Below are 27559 nucleotides of genomic sequence, written 5' to 3' on the forward strand. Positions count from 1 at the left end.
AGCCATAAACTTTCAGCATCCGCTATATCTCAGAAAGCAGACCTCAACCGTGTGAGGCCATCTTGCTTATTCAGATTATCTAGGGGTTATTCAAGCCCCTCCCACAATCTAGTGCATTTGGCTGGGCCTATCATGCTACACTGTTACATCCACTAGGGGAAATGCAACTATATCCCTCAAAGGACAAACTGTGATTGGAGCATGCTTGGAGATTGTGTAGGAAAGGCCTTGCAGAGATCCTAGTCTAAAAAGGATCTCAATTCCACGAATCCTCATCAAAAGTCATGTATTTGCATACCAGTTAATAAATAGCCCAGAAGATTGGTGCACTGGTGATATTTGGAACTGGCTCTATCATCACAAGAGTAATAGCAGAAAAAAAGAATCCAATAAAAAAATCATACAAAAATCAATGTATATGATCTGTCAAATCTGCATGGGGTTAAAAAAACCAGCATTAATTAGTCTAGAAGAATATGATGTGCAAAATCTGCCTTAACCCATAAAGGGATTAATTCTTATTTGCATCAGCATACTTTAATATCCATTTGGTTCTTTAAATATATAAACTTTCAAAGTATATTATGTGGCTGAATTCATTATTGTTTGTTAAATGCTTCCAGTTTCTTATATAAAATACGTTAAAGTGCAAATAGGTGTTTAATATAGCCTTAAAATTAAAAAATTGGCTATTAAATGGCACATTAACCAATTAATTGCATTCAGATTTTGCTAAATTGCATAAATTGCATTTTCTATCCATCATAATAAAATAAAGAATGCTTTAAGGACATACTAATCCTGTCTTGGCCATCTCAGTTGGTAAGTTTGCCAGTTTATTATTAGCTTTTATAATTGTCCTTACGTATTCATTTAAGTCTGTTTAAATTAATGAATATATGAATTTTTAGCTTTGATTTTACACTGGTGAAGTGGCAATATGATTTGGCACATGATGTTTGTCTTTTTTGGTTTGGGTTTTTAAAAAATATTATTTTAGGCTATATATGAATGCAATTTCTAATTTTTATTAGAACTGAGGAAATGCTGCACGCCTTCAGGGCTTTTCCTGAGTATCGCCATTTTCCTCAAATGTTTTTCTTTCCCTTTAATTTCCTGAACTGACTATAGTTTCTCTTTACTTGTTTTTTTTTTTTCTGTCCAGAGGAAAAATATGGGCGGGGGGATGTAATTGTATTTGGGGTTTTTTTTAAACCTGTTTAATGAGCAGAACACCTTGACTTCTTTACATTCCTCCTGACTTATGCCCTGCAGTGATCATTGACCACCAGCCCATGGGGCATACGTATGCAGTCTCTGCGTACTTCTAAGAGAGTCAGATTTTTAAACTCACATTTTTGTACAAATCAGTAACAAGAGTCTCAGGAGCGGGGAATTTTAAGCTTTTCATATTTTTCTTACTGGCTCTTTGCCATTCCTGGAATGGCCCCGTCTTCACCTCTGGATGCCATGCAATTGTTCAGAAAGCCACTAAGAATTGACAACGAAAAGACTAGGAAATTGCCTTCTAATGTTGAAATCATGCAAAGTGCTAGACAGCCAGAGGCTTCTTCTCCACTATGAAATACCTTTCCCCTAGTGTCTGTAAAACACCTTTTTAAAAATGGTTTTCAGATTCCTATTTGGATTGGCCAAAGAAGCTGTGGTAATTCTGTGGTAATGCCCAGTGAGGCATCCACCAAATAAATTTCCGCATTGTCACAGCAGGGGAGCAAAGGGTTAAATCCTCCTCTGTGTCTGCCATAATGCAGTGGTACCTCGGGTTAAGAACTTAATTCGTTCCGGAGGTCCGTTCTTAACCTGAAACTGTTCTTAACCTGAGCTACTACTTTAGCTAATGGGGCCTCCCGCTGCCGCCACGCTATTTGTGTTCTCATCCTGAAGCAAAGTTCTTAACCTGAGGTACTATTTCTGGGTTAGCGGAGTCTGTAACCTGAAGCGTTTGTAACCCGAGGTACCACTGTACCAATAAATTATCAGCACACACACACCCCCGCTGATGTTATTTGCATTTTTAAAAAACCTGCATATTAAATGCAAAAATACATCAAAACTCAAGTTTAGTTTGGGCCTTATCAGGAATAAAAGTTCAGATTGCAGTTTCCAGATGGTTTGCTCATCTTTGTTCACATACAAACTAGTTTGTTTGAAACCAGAAGCAATGAAGTGATGGAAGGGGGGGGCGAGAGAAATCAATTTCCTCCTTCCCCTTCCTTGAACTTATTTTGCCTAGGAAGCTGGAAATATTTCAGTTCCTTTAAAAAGTATCATGTTATAGACAGGAATCTTTAAAAAAAAGAAAACTTTTTAAGCTGGCAAAATAATTTTGTTTTTTAAGAAAGGGCTTACTGGAACTCCACCCTGTCGCGCCAGCTTTTTAACGGTACTGGCAGAGCCCATAAGCAGGTTTCCTGTATTGAGTGAGGTAGAATAAACATACCTTATTCCCAACTGCTATTTCAAAGACTTTGACAAATGCCAGAAACTAATTATTTTTGCTCTGTTCAGTCTTGATCACCACATTGCAGAGATGCTCTGAGTACAGTCTCAGTACTGATGCTGATATATATGAATTGGCAATTTAAAGGGCCACCATTTATGGCTGGAATCTTCAAAAACTCAGGAGATGTGAGAGAACCAGAACATCACTTATCTGAGAGATAACAACCACAATCCAAAAACGTTTAAAGCTTTAAGTGCATTTAATTCTGTGCTGGACTTTTGCCAGCAAAATCCTCTCTGCAGCATGGATTTGGTACAGTTTCTGAATCAGTTTCTGGTTGGCAATAATTTTCTTCTGGTAATGTGTTAAGACTAGAATTTCTAACTGGTTTCTTTTGAAAAGAAGCCATAAACCATAAGCCCCCATTTATCCAAACACATGAAAGTGGTACACTTAAACAGCATTGGCATATCAGAGGATCATGTAAACACATTGATTGGCATTAGTCTTTTTGCTGTTTCTTAGATCCTGGGAGCTTCAACAGTAGAATATTTCTGTTTTCTCATAGTAGCAGCCACAGAAGTGTCTATCTGCTAGCCTTTCCCCAATCCAAGAAAAGACGTATCTGAAATCTCTCTTTCAAGCTGATACTATGTTGATGATATAAATGACAATCCCAGTTACTAAGCCATTAAGTTCACCACATCATTCATCAAACCCTTCACTTTGAAAAACAAGGACTATGTGGTTTGACTTGATGATGATAGTTTGTTGTTGTTGTTGTTGTTGTTTAGTCGTTTAGTCGTGTCCGACTCTTTGTGACCCCCATGGACCAGAGCACGCCAGGCACTTCTATCTTCCACTGCCTCCCGCAGTTTGGTCAAACTCATGCTGGTAGCTTCGAGAACACTATCCAACCATCTGGTCCTCTGTCGTCCCCTTCTCCTTGTGCCCTCCATCTTTCCCAACATCAGGGTCTTTTCCAGGGAGTCTTCTCTTCTCATGAGGCAGCCAAAGTATTGGAGCGATCAGCCTTCTTTATGGTCCAGCTCTCACTTCCATATATCACTACTGGGAAAACCATAGCTTTAACTATACGGACCTTTGTTGGCAAGATGATGTCTCTGCTTTTTAAGATGCTGTCTAGGTTTGTCATTGCTTTTTTCCCAAGAAGCAGGCGTCTTTTAATTTCATGGCTGCTGTCACCATCTGCAGTGATCATGGAGCCCAAGAAAGTAAAACCTCTCACTGCCTCCATTTCTTCCCCTTCTATTTGCCAGGAGGTGATGGGCCCAGTGGCCATGATCTTCGTTTTTTTTATGTTGAGCTTCAGACCATATTTTGCGCTCTCCTCTTTCACCCTCAATAAAAGGTTCTTTAATTCCTCCTCATTTTCTGCCATCAAGGTTGTGTCATCTGCATATCTGAGGTTGTTGATATTTCTTCTGGCAATCTTCCGGCTAGGGATTCATGCAGCCCAGCCTTTCACATGATGAATTCTGCATATAAGTTAAATAAGCAGGGAGACAATATACAGTACAGCCTTGTCGTACTCCTTTCCCAATTTTGAACCATTCAGTTGTTCCATATCCAGTTCTAACTGTAGCTTCTTGTCCCACATAGAGATTTCTCAGGAGACAGATGAGATGATCAGGCACTCCCATTTCTTAGCTTACCATAGTTTGCTGTGGTCGACACAGTCAAAGGCTTTTGCATAGTCAATGAAGCAGAAGTAGATGTCTTCCTGGAACTCTCTAGCTTTCTCCATAATCCAGCACATGCTTGCAATTTGGTCTCTGGTTCCTCTGCCTCTTCTAAATCCAGCTTGCACTTCTGGGAGTTCTCGGTCCACGTACTGCTTGAGCCTTCCTTGTAGAATTTTAAGCATAACCTTGCTAGCATGTGAAATGAGTGCAATTGTGCGGTAGTTGGAGCATTCTTTGGCACTGCCCTTCTTTGGGATTGGGATGTAGACTGATCTTCTCCAATCCTCTGGCCACTGCTGAGTTTTCCAAACTTGCTGGTATATTGAGTGTAGCACCTTAACAGCATCATCTTTTAAAATTTTAAATAGTTCAGCTGGAATACCATCACTTCCACTGGCCTTGTTATTTGCAGTGCTTTCTAAGGCCCATTTGACTTCACTCTCCAGGATGTCTGGCTCAAGGTCAGCAACCACACTACCTGGGGTGTACGAGCCATCCATTTCTTTCTGGTATAATTCTTCTGTGTATTCTTGCCACCTCTTCTTGATGCAGTGGCGTAGCGTGGGGGGTGCAGGGGGGGCCGGCCGCACCGGGCGCAACATGGGGGGGTGCGCTCACACTAATTAATCTAGTGGAAGGGACTCGAGTGCTAAAATCCATGGGTTAGGGGGCGCAAATTATTTCCCTTGCCCCGGGTGCTGACAACCCACGCTACGCCACTGTCTTGATGTCTTCTGCTTCTGTTAGGTCCTTACCACTTTTGTCCTTTATTATGGTAATCTTTGTATGAAATGTTCCTTTCATATCTCCAATTTTCTTGAACAGATCTCTGGTTCTTCCCATTCTGTTGTTTTCCTCTACTGTATTTCTTTGCATTGCTCATTTAAGAAGGCCTTCTTGTCTCTCCTTCCTATTTTTTTGGAAATCTGCATTCAATTTCCTGTATCTTTCACTATCTCCCTTGCATTTTGCTTGCCTTCTCTCCCCCGCTATTTGTAAGGCCTTGTTGGACAGCCACTTTGCTTTCTTGCATTTCCTTTTCATTGGGATGGTTTTTGTTGCTGCCTCCTGTATAATGTTGCGAGCCTCCATCCATAGTTCTTCAGGCACTCTGTCTACCAAATCTAAATCCTTAAACCTGTTCCTCACTTCCACTGTGTATTCATAAGAGATTTGATTTAGATTTTATCTTACCGGCTCAGTGATTTTTCTTACTTTCTTCAGTTTAAGCTTGAAGTTTGCTATAAGAAGCTGATGATCTGAGCCACAGTCAGCTCCAGGTCTTGTTTTTGCTGACTGTATAGAGCTTCTCCATATTTGGCTGCAGAGAATATAATCAATCTGATTTCGATGCTGCCCATCTGGTTATGTCCATATAAAAATATTTATTTCCTATAGTTATTTTTTTAAAAAAAGGCATCAAAATTTCCTGGAACAAAGTAAGTGTAGCTTTATTTGTTTATTTCTAAGTGATCATTTTGTTTTATTAGCACATTCCTTAGTTTCTCCTTCCACCTTCTATGGCATTGTGTGCTTCTGAATTAATCATCTGGAAATCAGCCCATTTTCACCTTGCCACAGTTGTGAGATCAGTGTGTGCACTAGGGGGGAAAATTGGGGTATTAATGTAGGGAAAGGGAATCGGAATCAGTTTGATTTCTTTTTGCGGTGGGGGCGAAGATGGGTAGTTTTCCCTGTGTTTTCCAACAAAATATATATTGTTGGCATGTGCTGCTGCTGTTTATTCTCTGCTTTCCAAATATGCAAATGACTTCGTCCGCTGGCTGGGCTTTCCCATTAGCTCACAATGATGTACAGTGCAGAGACACAGCAGATTGCATTATTTCCTTCTCCCCAGAATACCCAGGAAGTCCTTGCTGATGTCATTGTTGGCTTTCCTACTCACCAGCATGTGAAAAGAAGGCATGTGAGATCAGCGAGGGAAACAAATGCTGCAGCCAAAAGTCGAAGGGCAGGAACATCATGATGAATAAACCAAGTATCCTAATATGTCTTTCTTTTGACAATTGTGTTGCTTCAAATTAGCACAACACTCATTCAGCTAGATGTGATTGCAGTTGTAGAATGATCTCATCAGCACAAACAAGATTTGCTGATAGCAAATGTTATCAGTGCCTACCAGATAACATGCCAAAAGGACACCTGAATTGCCATCTCTAGAAGATATAGCAGCATAGCTTTGTCTGTCATGACTGGAGTATGTTTCCACAGAGCGTGCGTAGATGCTCAGATCTGTAACAGAAACACTATCCAACCTTCTCTCAAACACATCTTTTCTCTATCCATTGTGGGCTGAATCAAACAATATAGAACCAATGACTCTCCTGCACATGAGGTGAGAAAAAGAGAGAGTACACACACATTGGTTCTTCTGTCCCACCTCTGACGTTACCATCCTTCCATGTGAGGGTAACCTATCTAATCCACCATCCTTTTCCTAACTAGAGATGAGCCAGAGACCTTTGAAAAGCACACAAGGGATGAGGGCAGCAACATTGCCTGTTTGTGCCTAGCATCTGGTATTCAAAGGTCCACTGAACTCACTTCGTAGTCTACACTCATTTCCTATTATCTTGACCAAAGCTGGAAGTGCTTAAAACAATCTGCCCTGCTACAATTGTGCAATAGCAGTTTATGTACAGATCACTTGTTTTGCCCAATGCAGCATTACAGTCTTTTGAAAACTGAATGAAGGGGCTTTTATTTCTCATTGATCCTGACCATTGTTTCTTTCTGGCACGTACAGGCAGCAGCCCGAGCCATAGTTTCTTAGAGCCCTTTTATTCTGCCTTTACTATTCTAGTGCTAACCTAACAGAATTAATTGGCTCAACCTTCACTGATAATGACCTCATTTTCATTGCATTGTATAACGCTAGAACTCATTTTGTCCAGTGTAGTAGTGTAAGTGTCAATGCTAAGTTGACATATGGTCTCTTCCGCCGCCAGAATCATTGGGCTAGAAGTGACCAGACAGTCTTCTACAGTGGTACCTCTAGTTACGTACTTAATTCGTTCCGGAGGTCCGTTCTTAACCTGAAACTGTTCTTAACCTGAAGCACCGCTTTATCTAATGGGGCCTCCTGCTGCCGCCGCGCTGCCACTGCACGATTTCTGTTCTCATCCTGAAGCAAAGTTCTTAACCCGAGGTATTATTTCTGGGTTAGCAGAGTCTGTAACCTGAAGCGTTTGTTACCCGAGGTACCACTGTATTTCAGCCTTTGTCTTGTGGACAGATTCTGCAAACATCCTTGGGGTGCCACAGGGTTCTGTCTTGGGCCCGGTCTTATTCAACATCTTTCTCAACGACTTGGATGATGGACTCAAGGGCATCCTGATCAAATTTGCAGATGACACCAAACTGGGAGGGGTGGCTAACACCCCAGAGGACAGGATCACACTTCAAAACGACCTTGACAGATTAGAGAACTGGGCCAAAACAAACAAGATGAATTTTAACAGGGAGAAATGTAAAGTATTGCACTTGGGCAAAAAAAATGAGAGGCACAAATACAAGATGGGTGACACCTGGCTTGAGAGCAGTACATGTGAAAAGGATCTAGAAGTCTTGGTTGACCACAAACTTGACATGAGCCAACAGTGTGACGCGGCAGCTTAAAAAGCCAATGCAATTCTGGGCTGCATCAATAGGAGTATAGCATCTAGATCAAGGGAAGTAATAGTGCCACTGTATTCTGCTCTGGTCAGACATCACCTGGAGTACTGTGTCCAGTTCTGGGCATCACAGTTCAAGAAGGACACTGACAAACTGGAACGTGTCCAGAGGAGGGCAATCAAAATCGTCAAAGGCCTGGAAACGATGCCTTATGAGGAACGGCTAAGGGAGCTGGGCATGTTTAGCCTGGAGAAGAGGAGGTTAAGGGGTGATGTGATAGCCATGTTCAAATATATAAAAGGATGTCACATAGAGGAGGGAGAAAGGTTGTTTTCTGCTGCTCCAGAGAAGCAGACACGGGGCAATGGATCCAAACTACAAGAAAGAAGATTCCACCTAAACATTAGGAAGAACTTCTTGACAGTAAGAGCTGTTTGACAGTGGAATTTGCTGCCAAGGAGTGTGGTGGAGTCTCCTTCTTTGGAGGTCTTTAAGCAGAGGCTTGACAACCATATGTCAGGAGTGCTCTGATGGTGTTTCCTGCTTGGCAGGGGGTTGGACTCGATGGCCCTAGTGGTCTTTTCCAACTCTATGATTCTATGATTGTACAAAGCAGCTTATATATGTCATACCACATTTTGACACAAATCATATGAAGCAAATTGTAGTCCAGATGTTCAGGCAAATGCTGAGCATGAAACCAAACCCATGGTTGGATCCTACTAAGTTCTGCAAGGGACGTTTGTGGGCACAAGTCTACTTTGCACAACATGCGTATCTCTACTTGTAACAGCCCTACTGCTAAACAAGTGATTTAGATAGGTGGGAACCCATTCTTTGTTATTTAAGAGACTTCAGAGGTCTCCAATCCAGGTACTGTTGCTAATTCTACCACTCTTAGGCATGTTGAGAGGCCCTACAAGATAGCAGAAGATGTGACCGACCACTTTGACTGGGTCGTGCTCAGTTCTGGAAGTTCACCAGGAATGAAGATGGGTTGGATCAATCTTATTTACTTCTCATAAGTCAGCACTGTGGCTTGCCGCAGAGGAAGCGGTACAGAGATAGAGCTTTTGACCATTCTTCCTCTTTCTTCTGTGTTGTTTTATTTATCCTGATGCTTTCTAACAGGCATGTTTTCTCTTCTCTGTCTCTTTTTAGGTGTACTTTCTCTGCCTGCGTACTTCAGTCCTTACAACGATGGATCCATGTGCAGTAATGGAAGAGCTGATGCTTACGCCCAGCTAGAACTTAGAACTTTAGAACAGTCTCTCCTGGCAACTTGTGTTGGAAGCATCTCCGAACTGAGTGAGTTCCACCCGCATATGATCGCTTGTTTTCAAAAAATATGGGACCTTTCGATATTGAACTCAGAGGAAATCTTGGTGTTGGGCCCATGTTGTTCAAGGTATTAGTGTTTTGTGATATTACTCAGGAAAACTCAGATTCCGTCACTGGGTATTTTAAATATAATTTCCTACAGTGATCTTTATTTGTTTAATTGTTGTCAGTGTACATTATGCTTTACAAATAAAGGCCTGAGAGCCCCCTTTCTCAGCAGGTTTGCAATCTTAGACACAGGAAGGAAACAGAGGAAGAAGAGGAAAGTGATGGAGGCAGAGATTATTGCAGTTAGACATACCCTCAGGATCCCTTCCAACTCCATGATTCTATGAATGTGCTGTAGATAACCTATTCACTGCAAGTCTATAACATCATCATCATTAATTTGCATGCCACATTTCCATAATCAAAAAGTTAAATTTAAATAACCCTGAACAACATGCTACATCACATTAATGAAATTCGGCAATCCCCTGATCTAACAATAAAAATGCAATAACGTGATCTCCACAGCTAAAATTTGACTCCACTAAAACACCTAAATAACCCTTCACCTTGGTGGTCTCGAGTCTAGGCATCATGAAAGTCTTGAAAGACTTTCAACAGAAAATTTGTCTCTGGCACCTACAACTGGAACAGCTTTGGCTAGCTTTAGGTGGTGCATGATGGGCACAGCTCTGATCTCACAAAGAAGGGAATGGGCAAGGGTCCTGGGAAGAATGAATAGCAGGCTGCCTGCCCACCCTGCATCTTCCACCCGAGGCAACTACCTCACTCTGTCTAATGGTGGGGCAGGGCCTGCAGGAAACTTTCAGATGGCGGAAGGTGTGGAAGTGGAGGAGCAAGGGTGACGACTAGAAATGTGTCAGTATATAAGAGCAGAAACATAAAGGAGGCATGGCTGTGGAGGGTTTTGAAGGCAAAGAGGAGAAACTTTGAGGTGAGAAAGGTGACAGCGTGGTCAGGAAGCCATTTCCTTGCGGCGAAGAAGAAGAAGTAGAAGAAGCAGCGTTTGGATTTGATATCCCGCTTTATCACTACCCGAAGGAGTCTCAAAGCGGCTAACAATCTCCTTTCCCTTCTTCCCCCACAACAAACACTCTGTGAGGTGAGTGGGGCTGAGAGACTTCAGAGAAGTGTGACTAGCCCAAGGTCACCCAGCAGCTGCATGTGGAGGAGCGGAGACGCGAACCCAGTTCACCAGATTATGAGTCTACCGCTCTTAACCACTACACCACACTGGCTCTCTCTCCAGCCTAGAGCTGGAGGCATTAAAAACTTTTCACCTCCAACCATTCCCTCCCCCCCAACTGTGCAATAGTAGTTTATGTCTGCACCACTTGCTTTGGCTTTTGCAGCATTGCCCCTGTTGTAGTAAACATGGGGCTGTATACCTCTGGCAAAATTGGGCATCTCAAATTATCTATCTCTGAGCTATATACACTATGTGAGTTATAGATTGCTCACCCCAAATGCCTGATAAAACCCACTCTGTATTTTTTTTACTACATTTATACCCTGCCTTTCCTCCATGGCATATGTGGTTCTCCCTCTCCTCATTTCCTCTTCACAACTCTACAGTTAGGCCTGAGGGGTTGTGACCGGAACAAGGCCACTCAGTGAGATTCATGGCTGCATGGGCATTTGAACCCTGGCCTCCCAGGTCTTAGTCCAACACTCTAACCACTGCATCTTACTGGCTTCTTTTCTGAAGCTACCTGGAATTGCACAAAGAGGAGAGTTGTTAAGCACCTGGTGGGCTGTAGCATTTGGCTGGCATGTGACAACCAGCCTAAAAGCTGTGAGTTTGATAATGCTGTGAGTCAGGCGATTATTTGACCTTCGGCTTGGGAATGCACAAATGCCAAAGGGCCAGTTCTCCAGTTGAGCAGCCAATTTTGCCTTCTATTTTTTTTTTTTTAAAAAAAAGCTTTCTCTAACTTCAATGTTTTCTATTCTTTTTTTAAGCAGAGGAAAATCATGAAAATCTTTTTTTCATGCTAGGTTTGGAAAGTCTGTTTATATTTTGATTAATACAAACTACGTTTTGGAGCCCGTGCTGCTGAACAATGACCCTTTAAGTTGTGCTTTGCTGGCTTATTTCTTCCTGGAAAAACATTCCTCTTGGCATTCCTCCCCTGGTCCACCACCATGCAAACGCTGCTGTCAGAAGCCAGCACATACCTTATAGGTCTCACCATTTATTTCACAACCTGCCTTAATTTGAGGTTTCACCCCCACTTCTAAAAAAAAAAAAAAGTTTTACATACTTCTGTATATTCTGTGACACAAGAGAGCACTTGTAGCAGAAGTCCATGATTGAATGCAGCTTCCTTTCCCTACTCTCTATTCGGCTGGCTCAGTGATTGTATTTAATGAATGGATCTCCTTATATATTTCCTTAGTAGCTTTCTTTTATAAAAAAAAAGTGGTCAGAAGTTGCCAGTACAGCAAGGAGGGAATACTGGGTAAGGGGTATGTGTATTATTCTGCACTGAAAATTTGAATTCCAGATGTACTTCTTGTATAAGTTTGCAGCATTGCAGATTAGACCAACAGAAAATTCATAGGATGTTAATGTGGTTACAATTTTTCAATTCTATTCAATATCCAGCCTCGGGATTTGAGAATATTTGTGTGGGGGGTTTTACTCCAAAGTAAGTTCCACTGTGTTCAATTGGATTTACTTATGAGTAAATGTGCATAGGAATAGTCTTTTTGCATCTGCTTAGAAGTACCATTGATGCCAATGCAGATTATTCTCTAATGAAGAACAAGCCTCAGAAACGCCTTAAGCATCCTAGTGTTTATGACTGCGACCTGGTTTCCTCTCTTCATTGGTTGGAAAGACACCCTTAGGTGTCTTTTCGGGAATCAACTTGACTCGTTGCAATTTTATACCCTTTACCAGCATTGTAATCATAAAAGAACAATGGAAGACTCTTTCCTGCTGTAGCTTCCTGAGAAATAAGAGGATTCCCAAAGAAAAATAGGAATTTGTGGCTTACATGTGTACATATAAAATGTAGTATTGCCCTTATAAGTCTTTGTGACCCATCAAGCTGAATGGGAGGCTGTCAGATGCTTAGCAATCCTCTCCTTTTTGCAGTCATACACAGGCAGCAACAAACAAACAGGAGGGGGGTTTTGGTCCCTGATGGGCCACCGTACCTGGCAGGCCAGCTGCGTTTGGCTTACTGGGTCACAGTGTGCAGGCCTACTTGAAATAAAGTAGCTATTGAAAACCATAGACTTAAGAAAATTTCTGCTGGATTCAGCCATAGGATTGTCTTCTCCAGCATCCTCTTCTCACAGTGGCTCACCAAATGTCTGTGGAAAGCCCACAAGCAGGACTTGAGTTCAGCAGCACTTTTCCCAACTTGTGATTCCAGCAACTGGTATTCAGAGTGGAACATAGGCATCATGGCTAGTAGCCTTTGATAGGCTACTTCTATAAGGTCATAGAAGTCATAGAATCATAGCGTTGGAAGGTACCCAGTGTCAGCATTGCCCTTGAGCCAGTGCCACCAACTGGACTCATCCACTTCAGCCCCGACTGGGCCAGGCGAGCTGAGTAGCACTTCCAGAGTCCACCTTCTGCACAAGAACAGGTCAAAGTGCTATGGACTCACAACTCAGAGCTGTGAGCACCAGATTCACTTCCACAAGACAGTCGTCGCACAGCAGAGTATAGCAGAGCATAAACAACTCGAAGAGCAGCTCTGTAGAATATCTTCTTTGTTCTCTCTACAACTATAATACACAACTATATACAGAGCTAAATGAGGTCTAAGCGGAAATGCTGAACTGCACTGAGTGTCTGCAGCTGCTCTTAGCAGCAACCTTACAGAGATAACACACTCTCTCTAACACTCAATTTCTCTCTCTCTTTGATGTGAGGCTGGAGCGGAATAAGTAGAGAGCAGAAACCGCCCCCTCCTCTCTGGAGAATCAGCAGAGAACATCAGCAGATTCTTGGATATGGGAGGGGTGAAATCTCCTCACCCAGAGGGGTCATCTAGTCCAGTCTCCTGCAATGCAGGAATCCCACCCACAGCCATCCCTGGGTGGGCTCGAACCACCACCCTTCTGGTTAACAGCAAGGCACACTGACCCATTGTGCCACCAAAGTGTCGTACTTCAGTTGACAACTTCTAAGGTCTCATATAGAAGATGCACACTGGTGAGGTGGGGGTGGTCTTGTAAATTGGAAGATTTAGTACTGTCCCAGTGCTTGACAGTCAAATGCAGCTTTCATAATTCTAGCAGAAAGCTCCAGTTAGCTTATTTAAAGCCTCAACAATTTTATGAGGATGAACAGAAAACAGTAAATGGCTCCCTCTTGGTTGTATTTGCAGTGACTGTGGCTGAAAGGCACTCACTGGAACTGGTGAATATATCATTTCAGTAAATGATACTATTTTTCTTTCTTCCTCTGCTCCTTTCCCAGGTGATTTAGTGTCACGAGCAATGCACCATATGCAGTGTTTGAACACGCTCCGCCCTGGCATGAGTCCTGTACGACAAAACAGGCAGCAGCAGCAACCCATCTCCTGGTCCCCTGATGCCCTCCACACCCTTTATTATTTTTTACGCTGCCCTCAGATGGAGTCTATGGAAAACCCCAACCTGGATCCACCAAGGATGGCCTTGAATAATGAACGGTAGGTCATGGTTAACAGAGCCTCATTTGGGGGCACACAACCTTTTAAGCCATATTGATAGTTCTGCTGAATTCCATGTATCAGTGAGTCCTATAAGACGGCTTGTGCCTTTTTTTCACTTTCGCAGCTAACTGGAACTGGAACTGGAAAGCGAGTTACCTTGGTCACTGATTTGTGCAGCTAAGGCATATCTTGTATAATTATCCTCAACACGTTTATCAAAGCAGCCATTCCCAGATGTCCAGAATTGGCCTGGACAATACAGAAATTGCCTTTCCCAGTGTCCAGAATGTATTTCTCTCTGTGCATGGATCCCATGGTGGTTTCTCAGTTTCTGCTTTGCAACCATAATATCTAGTCGAAATTGTTATTTGCTTATCTGTTTGAAATAGTTGTGCTCTGCCTTTTGCACTGAAAAGTCTTCAAGACATCTTACAGTCCAAGAAAAAACAATATCCGATCCAGTCCAAAAACAGCAAAACCCACACCAGACAATAGTAGATTCGCCAGCAAACTAGAAAGGTAACAAATAACAAAGAGCATGTGATCACTTGCCAAGAGCTCAAGGGAATTAGATGTTTTTAATTTGACACCTAAATGGTAGGAGATTGGAAACCAAAGAAGAGTATGACTCTACCTTCAGTTCTTGTTTTATCCCTAATATTTTAATCCTGCTTGGCACCCATCTTCCTTTTCCTCAGCTCTGTGAGAAAGGCCATAATGCAGTGGTTCCCAAATAGCTCAGGAAGCATGTCCATTAAATTTATGGTGTGGATCTGTCCTCACAGCTAGACAGTGTAGTCAGTACTGAGCTAAATGCTCTAACTCAGTATAAGGCAGCTTCCTGTGTTCCCCTCTCTGCTCATCCCTCCATCTGACATCACACCACAATTTTTTAAGCACTCTAGTTTTGCTTAAAATGGGCTGGCTCAGAATTCTGCAGAGCAGAGGGGATGAGTCTTGGCTTCCTTTCCCAACCACTGACCTCAGATACCCACTGCTCTGAGGAGCCAAGGGAGACAGCACTTCCCCCATGACATCATCACTCATCTCACTTCCCCTGGCCCTCATTGCAACACACTTTGGCCTTGTAAGAGGCCCCTGGTGATGGGGTTGGGGCCTGGGGCCTGGGGAAGGAATCAATATATTTGAGCAAATCTTGTGAACTGTAGAGCCCGACTTTCTATATGGAGGCATTTTGGAAGGTGTTGTGCAATTAAAACACCACAGCTACATGTCCTGGTTCTTCAGAAGAAACTATGTGTTTAAATAAGATACATTCTAAGGGAAAGAAATTGTCAGTGATGAAGGAACCCTCTCCCCATGGGCTTTCAAACAGAATACCACAGTTGTTGTTGTTTTATGTTGCTGTGGCTAGAAGAAAAGATGGAAGTGGTTTTTAAAAAAAAGAATTCCCAGGAGGTCACAGGAAATGTAACACAAAAGGCAAATGTGGTAGGTTCACTGCCCTTGACAATACCGCAAAGGAAGAGTAACTCTCTTAAGAGCATCTCCAACCTTCTTCTTCTTTTTGTAAATGTAATGGTCGTGAAGGATAAAGGGAGATCTGAAGAGCACTTCTGGGGCTTGAAATTGCTATCCTAGTGTAGAGGTCAGTCAGCGTTTTGCAAGATGGCTTTGTGGGACAGAAAATATGAGGATGTTTTCTCATATTCTCTTCTTGACATGTCATTATTCCTATGACAGCTCAGCGTGATGCCACCATGCTGACCACATCTCATTTTCCCTGTTGCATACAGAGAAGGGCTCTGATTAGAGTGGGATGCACATTCATATATAAGCATTTATTTTTTTGTCCTCCCCGCAAACTCCTCTTCTCATGGGCTTCGTGCCAGAGAGGAAAAACACCAGGATTCCTTTCCAGGCTGTGGATCTAGTTTATTTCTTAAATCAGTGTTATATATACTGCAGAAACCTCTATTATTACTGACTGAATCCATGTACAAGAATTGCACAGTAATGTTTAAACAATATGCACTTGTGGGCTTTGATTCAACAGAGCAAGTGCACTTCAACTGTAGCTTCAATCCCATTAATCAGCTGTTTGGCAGGGAAGAGGAGAGTTTTCATCTGTGTGGGAGGGGGTGACTGAATGCAGCCTCCCATTTAGCTCCAAACAGCTGATCAGTGGGATTCCGTTTTTAAAAAAAAAAATAGGGATATGCATACACAAGCCTTGGCTGCCTGGTTCAGACTTGGGAACTGTGTGTGCCAGATCCATTTTTCATCTAGCAAGGGATATGCCTAAGGAAGCCAGGTTCCATGCAGTTTAGTTTAGTTTTTAATCAAAACAGGTTGAACAAATGACAGGCTTTAATGTAACCTGGAAGTGAACAAAGATCCCAAAATATCTGGCAGCCAGCTATACCGCAGTCAACAAAAATCCAATGAGCCTTTGAAAATATTCCAAAGTATATTTTGTGTGTTTTACCACAATGACCCCAATGCCTGTCATTTAATGTGGCCAGTGGGATGAATGCTGCAGAGAATACTTTCCTGCACCGAAGTCCATTCTTTCCTTTCCAGCAAGAGGGAAAAGTAAACGGAGGTTGCCTTTGAGTGTGCCAGGCACACAGCACGATGTATAAAGCCACTGATTCACTTACCGTACGTTGTCTTGGCAAGGCTGTAGAGTCAACCCTCACCTCTCTCCACTTTTAGTTGTCTGTTGTAAATCAGCTGCAAACGCTGCACTGCTGCATTGTGTAGCATTGTTGTTGTTGCTGCTGTTTTCTGGAACGTGCTTTCGATGTGCATTGTAGACCCAGGAACGATCTTAGTCACATATAAGGGGTGATTACCAGCTATGCTGTGGCTTTTTAGTTGCCATGCAAAACCTACTGGTATTAAACAGTCATTCTAAATAGCAAGAAATATAAAGGGGATTATTGGCAATGGCCCATTTTTTGCAAAAAAATTAAACTTTCTTTTTATCTGGAAGAAACTATTGGGCGGAAGAATTCCTTACTTTTTAGTCTGTTGATTGCTTACCTTTCTCTTGCTCCCCTTTGTTCACTCCTTTTTGGTTTTTCATCTGTACTTTTGAGAACGCCGTTGTCTACTGAATCGTGGGCATAAAAAATTGAGTCTGCTTAGCACTTGTTAGAATTGGGCCTTCAAATCTCTGCATGAATAAAAATAGTATTTAATGTTTGTTTATAGCTTTTGTGAATTCAAAGTGTTTCATGTGCACTATCTAGTTATAATCCTTACAACAACCTTGTAAAGTAATCTGTATTACTATCTCCCCATATTGTAGATGGGTAGTGGCAGCTGAGAGAAAGTGGCTTGCCTATGACAAACTCACTAGGATTCCAAATAGGGCCTTCTGTTTGGTAGGTCAGTCTTTTAGCCACTACAGTGTGCCAACTCTTATTACCTTGACATAACTCATGGAACATTCTCCTTAGCAATGCTTTGAAGATAACCCTTAGACTGGGGAGACACTCTGGGGTGGGGAGAGGCTAAATCTCTTCTCCCAGTGGCAGGGGCTGAGGTGGGGAATTGCACCAAGGACAGTATATGTAAGTGAGAACCTGTGGATGTGGGAAGGGTTAAGCACCTCCTACCTGCTAGTTCTTCCCTACTCAGGACATGGTCCTGCATTACCCATGCAGACATGGGTTGGAAACATACATCAGCCAATACGACATGTAGTTCCACCTTTAATGACCAGATGGCGTTTGCTATGAGTTTGTTTGACAAATGTGTTATTTCTTTGAAAACCTAGTGGAATCTACGTTAGCAGCACGCGTGGTTTTATTTATTTATTTTCCAGTCCATCCCTCTCTTGCAACCACCCTGGTGAGCTAATTTAGCTCCTAGCCCCAGGCCACTCACTGAAAATGTGAAACCCAATTTCCCAAGCCTGGTACTAGCTGTGGCACCATTCTGCCTCTTCTTTCTAAGTCAACTAATGCTACGCCATTCGCTGGAAGATCGTTGTGAATTTGGGGCCATTTAAAGGGGTAACGACTACAACACCAACAGAACTCTGACTTTCTGGCGCTAGAAACTGCGCTTACCTGGAAAGGTGTTTTGCAGTATTCAAAATGCTACACCTGTGTCCTAGAATGTGAGTACATTTTCACATTGCAACAAATCCCATGTTGCCTGGCAGGGGGCAGTGCCTTGGAGATGTCACTATCGGCAAACCCATCTTGACAGGACACATATGTTTCTGCTCCAGCACTTTTTGGTTTCTCAGAGAGATCCTGAAAATTGATGAGATATGTGGAAAGCAAACAGAGGTGTGGCGATGACACCCCTGAGCATCTGCTCTGTTTCCTTTCCATCACTAAGGTTAGCATCATTCGGTTATGCGTTAAATGGACCTGAGTACATTGTGAAAATATCAGAGAGAAGGATGAATTGACCCTTCAGTCCATTCACACTGCCCTGTTTCCCAACGCACCACAATGTACAAAATGCTCAAAATTTGCTAAGAGTGTAGCATTTTGTTCTGACTGGCAGCAAGGGAACAAAACAATCAATCTGCAAGCTTGGAGGTGGTCCAACTTGGTACCCCCATTAGGTTCCTTTGATGAAAGCCAGTAAGCATTTTATTTCAGAGGTGAGGGGGAGTGTGCCATCCAGCTAGAAATAAAAATTCAGAAGTTGCCAACTTGGTGGAAACGGAATGTAGGCTGGAAAAACTGTGAGCACTGCAAAAAAAGAGAGGAGGCTTTAATGAATGCAGGGAGGCCAGCTAGCTTGAACAAGAGAGACCTTGTTCTGGTTTTGGTACACTAGGGGCCCTCAAAATGTGTCAGGTTTTGTTGCAACGAGGCTGTTTGTGAGATGGATGCAAAGCAATACAGTATCAGTTGTCCACTGTGCACTTCAATGGAGATTTGTGGTGCTGATGCTATGTACCAGATTTTTATTTTTTTTAATGATGTGCACATTTCTTGTTTCAAAGAGATGCCTCCACGTACACTTATTACTTCCACAGGGCTGAGATCTGAAAGCATTGTGAGATCTAATAAGAAAAATGTAAAGTGTTGTTGTTGTCATCTGATGCCTGCAACTTGGTTGCCAACATCAGAATAGGATATTGCTGGAAATTTGCTAGGATCAGCACCCCGCCTCCCCAGAAATGCAAGTGAGGGAAGTCCCCACAGCTGCCACTGCCACTATGGACCCCACTTCCCTGGACTTGACAAAGCCTGTAGAAGGGTTGTGCATGGATTCTCACAGAAGCATAGTACCTGTCGTATCTGTTGCGTTACAGAACTGTGGCTTTTTTATGAATATAACTCCATGTCGTGCTAAATGTTACATGGTGGGAAAGAACTGTATGCCAGGTACTGCCCTAAATTTCATCATGTGAAATTAAAACACAAGACTCCAATGCAGTCTCTCATCCAGGCACTGACCAGACCAAGGCCTGTTTTTCTTCAGCAAGGTGGTGGGTGGCCTCTAATGTCTTCAGGCCATTCCCTGGTCTGGCTTCGGTAAGATTTCACAGCACCTGATTTTAGCAGATGTGCAATAAAAGGGACACCTTCCCAGACAGCAGCTCATATAGTGGATTGTCTAATTTTAAGAAGACCACCTGGCCACGTTTAGAAGACTTCCATAAGAGGCAGTGAAGACCACCAACTTGGATGACGTTAAAAGAGGATTAGATGGATTTGTGGAGGATAAGGTTATCAGTAGCTGCTAACCCTGATGGTTATGTTCTGACTCTGCTGTTGGGGGCAATATGCTTCTGAATACCAGTTGTTGGGAAGCACAGGAGAGAGCTGTTGCGATGAGGGCCTGCTTGTGAGCTTCCCATGGGCATCTGGTTGGCCACTGTGAGCACAGGATGCTCGGTGAGATGGGTCTGATTCAGCAGGATCTTCTTACATTCTTACGACAAACTAGAACTTCCTTCTTACTGTGCCTTCTGCCTTTGGAATATTTCATACATAATTTGTGCAAGATTGTTGTTCCTTATATGAGCCTGAGAAACGAACACTTCTGAGCAGTGGCGTAGCGTGGGTTGTCAGCACCCAGGGCAAGGCAAGTAATTTGCGCCCCCTAACCTGGTAGGGGCAGAGAGCTGCGAGTGCGAGCGCCCCCCCCAGATGTTGCACCCGGTGCGGCCGGCCCCCCCTGCACCCCCCACGCTACGCCACTGCTTCTGAGGCCTTGGGTTGGTGACAGGACAGAATTCTGCCATGTTAATATTTTAGGATGAATGTTTTTTTTAAAAAAAATAAATATGGTAGATTTCTATAATCCATATTTTGAGATGATAAAAACTCGTTCTGTTTGCTTTCTCCCCCATGACATGATAGTCCTGTGTAAGCAGCACTCCCATTTAGATCATCTGTCTTATGTGAGAAGTCAAGTTGTATTGTTCATAATCAACCCCCTAGGATTGCAGGGGGGTCCTCCTATGTCTACTAAGACTTTATATAATATGAGCAAAACTGATGAAACAAGAACTCCATTGACTTTACATAACATCATGGACTTAGCTGACCGTTTTTACTTGCAGAGCACAAGAGACTTTCCTGAACCTTAACATCATGAGATTCTTATGTGACTCAGTGAATCTAATTTTTTTTAACAGTATGTTCCTTAAACTTGTGCCTCTAGTAAACAAAAGTGTGATTCTCTGGCCAGATAGATTGTAGCCAAAAACAAATGTTTACAATAGTAGACAATTTAGAGATATTTAAGGCAGGCAACCCTACTACTAGACTTTACCCTAAGCCTTATGTTCATCAGCTATATTCAAGAAATAAGTTACCATTGTAGAAACTACTCAGCATCTACATGTCTGCCTTAGATGTCTGTGCTGGGTATCAGCCTGCAGAAGATGCCATAATTTCTTATATTTTGCAAATACAGCGATCCACATGCCCTGTCCAAGGCATTTACTTCCCAGACTCCAAGTCTCAGATCAGACTATTAGTGGTTTGTGACTGTTTTGCATTTTCCTGTAAAACAGTTCACATTGGATAATGCACAAAATATGAAATGTTTCATCTGAGTTTCTAAAACGATATCAGAAGAGATCACGTTTCATTTTTGAAAACCCCAGAGAATTAACCAGTAATACTCCTTCTCTACACAGATGAGGGAAAGTGAGTCCAAAGGGGCTGTGGGGCCATGCTTTTAAGCACACTGCTATCATCTTCCTGGCTGTTCACAAATTCACTAGTACTTTCTGCAGCAGGGAGCCTTTTCTACTTATTTGGTCTGGTTTGCATGCTGGTGCACAGAGAGAAAATCTCAGCTGCCTTATTCCTCTCCTGCTGTTCCAGTTCTACCCAGTTCGGCTTAGTGTTATGTCTGAAACCAGGCTTGTGGTTTGTCTTGCTCTAAGCCAAACCATGGATTAGCCCTTGGCAGCGCGACAACAGCAGGAGTCTGGGAGGAGCAACTACCCATGACTTTCTCACTGTGCAGCCATCATGCTTGCTCATTCATGCCAAGCCATAATTTGGCTTACTTTTACGTGGAAACAAGGTCATAGAGGCTCCCCACTTAACTCTAAATTCTATGTGGCAACTCTTGCCTCTATGGCCTCAGAGACATCCGATCATCTGCCCAACATAAACTAAGCATTTATGTGGTTAAAAAATTGGGACCCATTAGAAAACACTCTCTGTCCTTGACCATCCCTGCTATGCTTGTCCAAAACTATGTCCTTGCTAGCTTTCCTATGTTTCAGGAATATTCTTGGCTAGTTTTATGGGAATGAGGTAGGGTTATATTTTTGAAAGCAGTAGTGAATGCTTCTAGCCACAAAGACATTTAGGCCTTTCTTCAGGCGTCAGGTTCATGACTAAATAGATGTTTACAGGTTTGCAAATAGCTTTACCTGCCCTCACTAGCCACTGCTTATAACACATAGCCTCTTGAAGCTTTATTTACTGCATTAGCAGATGCGTGCAGTGTCTTTTTGGATTTCTCTCCAGAAGAAGCCTCAAAAAGGCAGGCGGAAAATCAAGCTATTTTACTTGCTTAGTCTGACCAGGAGCACAGTTTGTTATGCTGTGCTGTACTTTTCAAAACTGCAAGCTTCTGTCTTCCTTCTGCAGTTCCCTTGATCACAGCAGGATGTGAAGCTGCCACACTAACAGAAATGACTGGAATTGCATCTGTGGAGTCAGTGTTCACACAATACAGGTCTTCACACAATGCCCATACTAAGGTAATCAAGTGAGAGTGCCAGGACATGTGACAAGCAGCCCTTTAGCATAAGAGGCAGCATGCATCCCATGTGGCATTAGGTGCCATAGTGCTTCACTGCTCTTTCACTTGCTGGAAACATGGCAGGGGTCACCAGTGGGGCTATGCCACTTGCTTAAATCAGTTTTAAAGAGCCCATACAGACTAATGGGAGAGCATAAAACTGCTGATGGATACGCAAGAAGGCAGTGGAGGAAAACGGCAATGGTACAAACCAGATGCTTGTTTGTTTAGCACAAAATAATTATTACCAATCCAAATTTTTGGTAATATTACTGTACCATGATTGTGATTATTACCAACAGCAGACTGAATCTCTGGCATAATTTGAGGCAGGTCTCATCAAGGCTTAGTCTCAGAGCTTGTGTCTACCACGACGGTTCAGCCATGAAACTGAGGAAGCAATAAGAAGAAGAGTTTGGATTTGATATCCCACTTTATCACTCCCCTTCAGGAGTCTCAAAGAGGCTAACATTCTCCTTTCCCTTCCTCTCCCACAACAAATACTCTGTGAGGTGAGTGGGGCTGAGAGACTTCAGAGAGAAATGTGACTAGCCCAAGGTCACCCAGCAGCTGCATGTGGAGGAGCGGAGACGCAAACCTGGTTCCCCAGATTACAAGTCCATCACTCTTAACCACTACACCACACTGGCTCTCATGTGGTGAGATGAGCCTGCTGGATCAGGTCAGTGGCCCATCTAGTCCAACATCTTGTTCTCACAGTGACCAGTGGGAACCTTGCAAGCTGGGCATGACGGCAACAGCACTCTCACCACTTGTGATTCCCTGCAATTGGTATTCAGAAGCTTGCTGCCTCTGAGAGTGGCAGCAGAACATAGCCATTGTGGCTAGTATACAGAAGAGTGTCTCTGGACATGTCTCCTCATTTCACGACTGACCAACCACATCCAAGTGGGATTAGGGATAGGATTTTCCAAGAAGACTTTCAAACACATTTGGATCTCAGATATTAAGCTGCAGTACTAAACCATGGAAGTGTCCAATGTATCAGTGATGCCAGTGATGCTACAGAAGACAGTTAAGTAGGGTGGAATTCGCAGTCTCTGACCTATAACTCATTAAGATTGGACCTTGGAGTCAGGGCTTTGTTTTTCATCCAGAACTCACTAGAACTCAGTTCCGGCACCTCTCAGGTGGGCGCCACTGCCATTCAAAGAGGGAACTGTTCATGGTGAGTTCCGGCACTTCTTTTCCCATAAAAATAGCACTGATTAGAGTTAGGATTGCTCTGCCCTTACACTTTAGAAATTCGGTCTAGGGTTACTATTGCACATACAAGAGAGCACGTAACAGCCAAATTGGGCAGCATGTCTGAGCACAAGCTTAGTTACTTAAAACAGTTTTGAATATATAATAATCTCGTTGTGTGTCATTTTAGCAGTTTGCAAACATTATAATAATTGCCCTTTCATCACTTGAGGTTAATATAATTTCCTATTGAACTAAATTACACATCCCAGAGTGCAGGGATCTCTTGTTTCCTGAGGGAAAATGTGGTCTGTTCTGAAACAATCAAGTCGTCCTAAACATAAGCACATGGTGTTGAGCCTGCCTTTGACAATAGTCTATAGTTGGGTTTGACTTGGGCTTCCTCTTTCCTTGTTTATATCTTCATCACAAAGAAGGCACTAATCACTGAGCTGAGGAAGGAATGGAACTTGCTATATATTTCTATAACAGAAATGTCTCATTGTCTGCTGTATTGTTTTAGGATTATCTTAATGATTTGTTGATAATTTTCATTGCCATTTTTTGTTTTGCTGTGTTCTTAAGACCGTTGTTAGCTGTCCTGGAACGGGATGGGGGAATAATCAGACTGAATGGCAGTTCCTCCCCACCCCCCAACAATAATACGCCTATTTACTTCCATACCTGTTCGTAACCATAGATCAGGTGAATTCTTTTAAAAGGATAACTGCTCTGTGTCAGACAAATCCCTCTCAAATCAGTTACCTGTCTACATTTATTACAATTCTTTGTCTCTTTATTGTGGGAGAGAAAAAGGGGAGGTAACATTAATTTGTGAGTTAAACATTTTTTAGTGGGGGGGTGGCAAATGGGAAGAAGAGACTCTACATTTAAAACACAACTTGAAAACAGAAAGTATCACAGTCTTGAAGCTGATAGTATTGCTTGAGTTTGTGAGGTACAAGACACCCTAAATTCCTGAATTCAATAAAAGTTAGAATTAATCAAGGTTTGGCGAGTTGAACTGTACCGAACACTGAACCCCTGGTTTCAGCTTATGTTGAAAATGCAAGCTAGGCCAGTTTAGTAAGAGTTTGCTAAATGTGGGTTGTTAGGGAAACAAAGCCTGATAATGACCAAATCATTAACATAACAAAAGGTAGGCAGAGGGGCCATCAGGAGATTCAGTGCCAGATAGCAAAATGGGTGAAGCCTCTTCCTGGGCTCTGGTTTAGTTAGTAAGACAAAAGACAAGTGGTAGTTTTTAAGATTGCAGTTTGCCTGATGTTGGTGGAATGAAAACCTTTTCAGTCTGTTAGTGCCAATAGGCACTAGTTCTGGGGTCAGAGTGCAAAGCAGGTTGCCAGCTTCTATGCTGCAGGAAGGAGTCAGAGAGCATGGCTGTTTTCTGTTTTGGATTCTAGGCTCTTGCACCTATTGGAAAAGCAAGAGACACACTTGGAGTTCACTGCTATGGACTCCTCCATTGTAGGCTGAGGTTGTCTATATGTGTAAATAAACCATATATCATAAAGACACCACAGTCCGCTGTGCCACATTTCCAATGGAAACATGAACCCTGGGTAATCTCTCATCACTTGGAAATTGGGGTGGCATAGAACAGTATTTTAGGTCATGGCTGTAACAGTCACATAAATGTGATTACAAGCTTTTCCTAGATTCTGCCCCTAGGGCAAAATACAAGTTTGTGGTTAGAGATGAGGAATCTCATGTAACAGGAAACACAAGTTCCTCTCTGTGCTGCACATGCTTTGTCAATTATCTGGGACAACCACATAGCCTTGTTCCAAAAATTCTTTTACCTTCGGAATGAGTGTTATAAAACTCCCTTTGCATACCTGCCACCATTTTATAAATGAAAAGATGAACTCTTCTTTGTGTATTTGTAACACCCCTATTCTGTACATCGAAGATGGTTAGACCAAGCCCCATAATACATTGCACAAGGCTCCTCTCTACCCGCCTCCTGTTGTATTCATTTGCTCTGCAACTGTCTGTAACTACCACAGTTGGGGTTTTATTTTGGTAATTAGCTGGTTTTATGCAGGGTTGCTATATTTCAAGCAGTGAAAATCCAGAGAGAAAAGTTGCTTTTGGGGGGAGGGGGGCAAAGTTGTTGAGCTATTTTAAAGGAAAATCTCCACCTCCTCCATTCCTGCAGGGGGAGCCACTACTAGGTCTCTGTTTGTTCCAAGGATGGATGGAGCCCTTCTGTTTGCAGAAGGGAAGTCTTGACCCAACCCATGAGGTACTCCCTGTGGAAGGATTGAAACTTGAAATAGCAGTCCGCTTAGGTGCATACCACCAAACTTAGAAGAAGCAAGTGTAGCTACAGTGGCTTTTAAGAATAGGATATTCTCTTGTGAGAGGCCATGAAACCATAACAACATGAAGTAAAACCAGGCAGAGGGCCTTCTTGGTAGTGGTGCCCACCTTGTGGAATGCCCTCCCATCAGATGTCAAGGAAATAAACAACTATCTAACTTTTAGAAGACATCTGAAGGCAGCCCTGTTTAGGCAAGTTTTTAATGTCTGATGTTTTATTGTGCTTTTAATTCTGTTGGGAGCATGGGAAACCCAGCCAGATGGGCGGGATACACACACACACACACACACACACACACACACACAAATATAATATCTAGTTGTTTCTGATTTCAGGTTCAGGGGATGGTTGTCGTGCTGCACTATACAGTACGTCTTCAGCAATGGAGCGCTTCTCATGTATTGTTAATATTAGCATTTGACTTGCAACTTTACAGGAAAAATGATCTCTGGAGTTCTTAAGAGACTCCAGTTAATTATCCGCTGCAGAGGAAAAAAGAACCCACCCTAATTTAACATTCCACTAGGAAAACACTGGCATCTACTTCAAATGGGAATTGAGTTACACAAAGATTGCACACGCAGCAACAACAGATTGTGTACAAATGCAACATCAATCAAATACTTCAAAAATAATTCTGTCTCCTCTGCAGCGGTGCTGATCAGCCATTTCCCCTACATGTTACTTTTCTTCATCTTAGACTGGTGCTTATTAGAAACTCATTTAGTTTTTGAAAATTGTTCATGGAAAAATTATGTTCTTGATAGGCCTAAGAATCGAATTAAGTCTGCCACATTGGAAACTTTTAGTACAAAATTAATAAAATGGCCCATTTCCCCCATCCTTCAGAACCGATCAAATGTTTATGTGACGGATCTTTCTTTCTTTTTATTGATTGATTTTGCAACATACAACCTGAATCCTTTGCTTGTTTGCAGTTCTGAATGTATTGAGACTTATTCCCTAGTAAGCATGTGCTTTCAGCAATTTGCTACGGCATCTCTCTGTCCAAAGGGTTCTCCAACATTCTCTTCAAAATTAATTGCAGGGTTGGATGTTGCAGATGAATCCTGAGTATTGAAAGCAATATACAAAAGAAAAATACACAGCTTCTTTCTGTTCAGTGCAGATCACTGTTTAAATGCAGGAGCCACTCCTTCCAATGGAAAACAGTGCAAGGTCAGAAAACAACCCTGTTGAAACGAATGAAACAGGCCTTATGGGAAAGGGAGCTCTTTGGGCATTTCTAGGTTCTTCACCAGGCTTCCTCAATCTCGGGCCTCCAGATGTTTTTGGCCTACAACTCCCATGATCCCTAGCTAGCAGGACCAGTGGTCAGGGATGGTGGGAATTGTAGTCTCAAGATATCTGGAGGGCTGTTCTGCACCTACAGCAGTTTGCTGGGTCAGTCCAATAATCTTTGTATCCTTAAATTGGAGGCATATTTTTGCTCTTGATCTTAGGTGGTGAAAGTAGAAAGTAGTATTGGTTTGCACATCATGCTATGCCAAACTTTGGTTTAGTGTGACTGCATACAGGAACCTGTGGAGGAGCTCTCAGCCATGGTTCGGCTTAGTTCAAACCAGTTTCACGGAAGCAGGGATGCCAACTTGAAAAAAATATTGGGGGGGGGGGCTGGTAAGCCCCACCTCGCATAATCAATCACAATGCATGGCACATGCACACCATCTGAATGCCGATGCCCATTAACAAGGGAGGCTCAAATATTTTATTGGGGGAGCTGAAGGGACCCTGGCCCCTAGGAGTTGGCCGCTATGCAAGAAGGTCTTTTTGTGCCTCCCAATCTCTGCTGACTATCATTTGCAGGGATAGCCAACCTGATACTTTCCGGATGTATGACTCCAGCTCCTGTCAACTTCAGGTCAGTGCAAGAGTTGGAGGAGCATCCTTTTGGCTACTTTGGTTTAGAATGTTGTGCTATGCCTTGCAAAAGCAAACCAAAACCCTTCCATAA

General features: G+C 42.7%; 1 protein-coding gene across 1 annotated transcript in view; it reads left to right on the forward strand.

The window, feature by feature from the left end:
* ABTB2 (ankyrin repeat and BTB domain containing 2) overlaps nt 1–27559 on the forward strand; it is a 146017-nt gene that overhangs the window by 88923 nt on the left and 29535 nt on the right. The window contains exons 2-3 of the mRNA XM_081891455.1: nt 8968–9114; nt 13601–13814. Of these exons, the coding sequence (XP_081747581.1) occupies nt 8968–9114; nt 13601–13814 (361 nt within the window). The remainder of the gene's footprint in view (nt 1–8967; nt 9115–13600; nt 13815–27559) is intronic.

Source organism: Podarcis melisellensis (genome assembly GCF_964234715.1).
Source record: "Podarcis melisellensis genome assembly, chromosome: 1".
NCBI lineage: Eukaryota > Metazoa > Chordata > Lepidosauria > Squamata > Lacertidae > Podarcis > Podarcis melisellensis.